The 4,030-nt window shown below is 45.5% G+C and overlaps 1 protein-coding gene across 3 annotated transcripts in view; it reads right to left on the minus strand.

Annotated features, from left to right (window-relative positions):
* Positions 1-823: 823 nt before the first annotated feature.
* LOC112068301 (ena/VASP-like protein) overlaps positions 824-4,030 on the minus strand; it is a 57,856-nt gene continuing 54,649 nt past the window's right edge. For all 3 annotated transcript variants that reach the window (XM_024135405.2, XM_024135403.2, XM_024135404.2), the window contains 3 exons: positions 2,042-2,099; positions 1,855-1,912; positions 824-1,508 (listed from right to left, as the gene is read on the minus strand). In XM_024135405.2, coding sequence (XP_023991173.1) covers positions 1,471-1,508; positions 1,855-1,912; positions 2,042-2,099 — 154 coding nt within the window. In that variant the 3' untranslated portion in view covers positions 824-1,470. The remainder of the gene's footprint in view (positions 1,509-1,854; positions 1,913-2,041; positions 2,100-4,030) is intronic.

A 4,030-nucleotide genomic window follows, 5' to 3' on the forward strand; every position in this document is an offset into this window, starting at 1 on the left:
ATAGAATTTCTCAATATTTCATTTAATTTTGCATCATTATTTCTATATAGCCTACACTTTCTCGTTCTGAACTTCTAGCATGARTGTGGCTTTGTGACAATGATCAACAGCAGCTGCTTACCGATTTGTCAGCTCCAACGCAGTTCCACCTCCGACACTGCCAAAACATCAGCTATGCGTGTGTCGGCTCTCGCTGGTTAACGCTTGATTTGATTGAATCTAGGCCTCAGTGTCTTTTTCTATGTCATAACGATTTATAAATAAAACACACCACTCTATACTGTAGACAGGTCTATTGTTTTGTTTAAATTAATTTACTTTCAGTTTTGAAATTTTATTCAGAACTTAGTCAAAGTTAATATAATGTCACAACCGCTATTCAATCAAATATTTTCCTGAAATAAGCATTTTCCTATCATCACAAATCATTTTTGCACTGATGTATGTCATTCTTTTCATTTTGCAAGAGCAACTGGCTCTATTTTCACATATCAAATTCAAGTTCAACTTTAAATRGCAAGGAGGACATTCACAAAAACAAACCACCATTGTAAACATACCACTTTTTTTTWAAACCCAATKAAAAAAATTAATAAAGATCAGATTCATGCATGGTTAAAACACAGGAACAAATTATATACACATACTGTATAGTTACTTTGGGTTTCGTAGGGATAGCCTATGGATAATTTGATCTATATTGGGAAAACTTAGATGGTGAATTTACAGTTTTGGATACTTTTTTTGTGTGAATGATCCCCAAATGAAAACCTTTAGCAAYGGACAACAAAAACGAGTGTTTCTTATTGGACATGTCCAGGTAGTCCCTCCCTGGTTCAGTCAGTTGTCTTCTGTTTGGTGCCTAATGAACACTGCCCTGTTACTGGTGAATAGATAAAAAGCTTTTTAAAAACTGCTGAGGTCAGGTGACTAAAGCACAGTATGTGCCATATGTGCTCGTCAAACACCCAAGGATAAAGTAAATCATATAAAATATAAAAGGCTGATGTAAATGGTGTGCAAGTTTCCTCCAGGACCCGCCAATGTAGAACACCAGTTTTGTCTGTCTCTATATATAATATTACAAATAATAAAATAATCAGTTTTTTWAAATAATAAAACAGTACAAACGTAGGAAACAAAAATATTTTCTTTTGTAAGACTTAGAACAGAGCAGAAAACTGCAAACTGAACYGAGTCTGTAAATGCACGGAGAGGAAAAAACGGAAAACGGTACAAGCGTCCGTCCATCCTTCCGTCCGTACATCCTTTGTTCATTTAACCATTATTCTATCTCGCTCATTCTCACTTTTTTTTCATCCCTCTGTTCTGCACAGCAGACTCAATGTTGGCTCAACCTTTCTGCAGCGTCACAGCAATGTTTCATAGCATCACAGAAACGCTGAGAGAACATTTCTTCCCGAGCACATCTTATCCTTCATACTTCCAGCACGTCCCACTGTCCAGATATTATGATGTATGGATTCGACCAATTTCTTGTCTAATGGCTGAAAGAGAACACAAAATTGAGAAAATCACGTGTGCGTGTGTGTGCGTGTGTTCTGTAGAGAATGGGTACTGGAGGACAGCATTATCACTGAACCTTCATCTATTTCAAAAGGAATGGGGTTTACTATGAAGAAGTAAATAGGTGAACTGTATGCCTAGCATCATCTTAGGACATAATTAATTAGGCAACCTTTGTTCGCCGTAATGGAAAAACTTAAATGGACTACAGAAAGTGTATAGAACATGAACAGGAAGGACCTTAGTCAGTTTGCAGGTAAATCGCTCACTGATGTTGGCAAGCCTGTTCAATAACAACAACATGCATAAACACTCTGTATCACCTACCATTAATGATCTCATCTTTCACCTTCTGCAATTCACGTACAACTTCCTCCAAGATTTCCTGTGGGGATAAAAAAAAATACAGTTGACATTTTCTGCTACTTTCACAATACTTTTATTCCATTAACGATTGAAGAATGCCATACTGATCCATCCAGTATGTATTACAGTTTTGAAATGAGATTTCTACCTGCTTCATCCTGTCAAAGTCTATGTCTCCTTCACTAGTGCTGCCCACTGGTCGCACCCTGCAAAACAACAACAACCACAGGAATGATTGGAAATGATCGATAAATATTTCATAGTAAATTAAAACCTATACAGTACATTAAAGCAGACATTTTCCACAGCTAATGACAAGTGACAAGCAACATTCATCCTTGATTATTAGATGATTATTAGATTATTAGATGAAGGTACAGTATCTTATATTGATATTGTAACGGTTGATTTCCCCCTCTTCATCTGAAGAGGAGGTGTAGGGATCGGACCAAAACGCAGCGAGGTATGAAGACATGAATGCTTTATTAAAGCCAGACGAACACGTAACACACTTGAGAAATTACAAAACAAAAAAACGACGTAGACCGACCTGAACATAAGAACTTACATAACACGAAGAACGCACGAACAGGTACAGACTAGAACAACAATACAGTCCCGTGTGGTACAAACACTAACACGGAAGACAATCACCTACAAACAAACGGTGTGAACAGCCTACCTTAATATGGTTCTCAATCAGAGGAAACGTCAACACCTGCCCCTAATTGAGAACCATATCAGGCAACACATTGAACCCAACATAGAAACACATAACATAGACTAACCACCCAGCTCACGCCCTGACCATACTAAACACATTACAAAAAGAACGGAAAACAGGTCAGGAACGTGACAGAACCCCCCCCTCAAGGTGCGAACTCCGGGCGCACCACCTAACAATCTAGGGGAGGGTCTGGTTGGGCATCTGCTCCGGCGCAGGACGAGGACACCACTCCACCATTGTCTTTGTCCCCCTCCTTAGCGTCCTTTGAGTGGCGATCCTCGCCCCCGACCCTGGTCTAGGAACCTTAACACAGGTCCCCCCTAGATAGAGGAGATAACTCAGGACATAGGGGTAGCTCAGGACAGAGAGGTAGCTCAGGGACAGAGAGGTAGCTCAGGACAGAGGGGCAACTCCGGACTGAAGAGGCAGCTCTGGACAGAGAGGCAGCTCTGGACTGAATGGTCGCTCCTGGACTAGTGGCGCTCCGGACTGGAGGGCAGCTCGCGGACTGAGAGGGCAGCTCATGACTGGAGGGCAGCTCATGACTGGAGGGCAGCTCATGCTGGAGGGCAGCTATGACTGGAGGGCAGCTCATGACTGGAGGGCAGCTCATAACTGGAGGGCAGCTCATGACTGGGGGGCATCATGACTGGAAGGCAGCTCATGACTGGAGGGCAGCTCATGACTGGGAGGGAGCTCATGACTGAAGGCAGCTCATGACTGGAGGGCAAGCTCATTGACTGGAGGGCAGCTCATGACTGGCTGGACGGCTCTGGCTGCTATGGCTGGCTGACGGCTTCTGGCTGCTCATGGCTGGCCTGAAGGGCTCTGGCTGCTCATGGCTGGCGGAAGGCTCTGGCTGCTCCTGGTCTGGCGGAAGGCTCTAGGCGGCTCTGTCTGCGGAGGCTCTAGCGGCTCCTGTCTGGCGGACGGCTCTAGCGGCTTCCTGGTCTGGCGGACCGGCTCTAGCGGCTCCTGTCTGGCGAGGCGAGGCTCTAAGCGTCCTAGTCTGGCGGACGGCTCTGAAGGCTCAGGAGCAGACGGGCGGGCTTGAAGGGCTCAGGACAGACGGGCGCTTTGAAGGCTCAGCAGACGGGGCGGTTTGAAGCTCAGGACAGACGGGCGGGCGTTTGAAGGCTCAGGACAGACGGGCGGCTTTGAAGGCTCAGGACAGATGGGCGGCTTTGAAGGCTCAGTACAGACGGGCAGCGCAGGCGGCGCTTGGCAGACGGACAGCGCAGGCGGCGTTGGGCAGAACGGCAGACTCTGGCCGGCTTGAGGTGCACTGTAGGCCTGGTGGTGTGGCCGGAACTGGAAGGTACCGGGCTAAGGACACGCACTTTAAGCTGTGCAGGGAGCAACAACAGGACGCACAGGACTCTGGAGGCGCACAGGAGGCATTTGTGGGCC

This window comes from Salvelinus sp. IW2-2015, unplaced genomic scaffold (assembly GCF_002910315.2).
Source record: "Salvelinus sp. IW2-2015 unplaced genomic scaffold, ASM291031v2 Un_scaffold358, whole genome shotgun sequence".
Classification (NCBI taxonomy): domain Eukaryota; kingdom Metazoa; phylum Chordata; class Actinopteri; order Salmoniformes; family Salmonidae; genus Salvelinus; species Salvelinus sp. IW2-2015.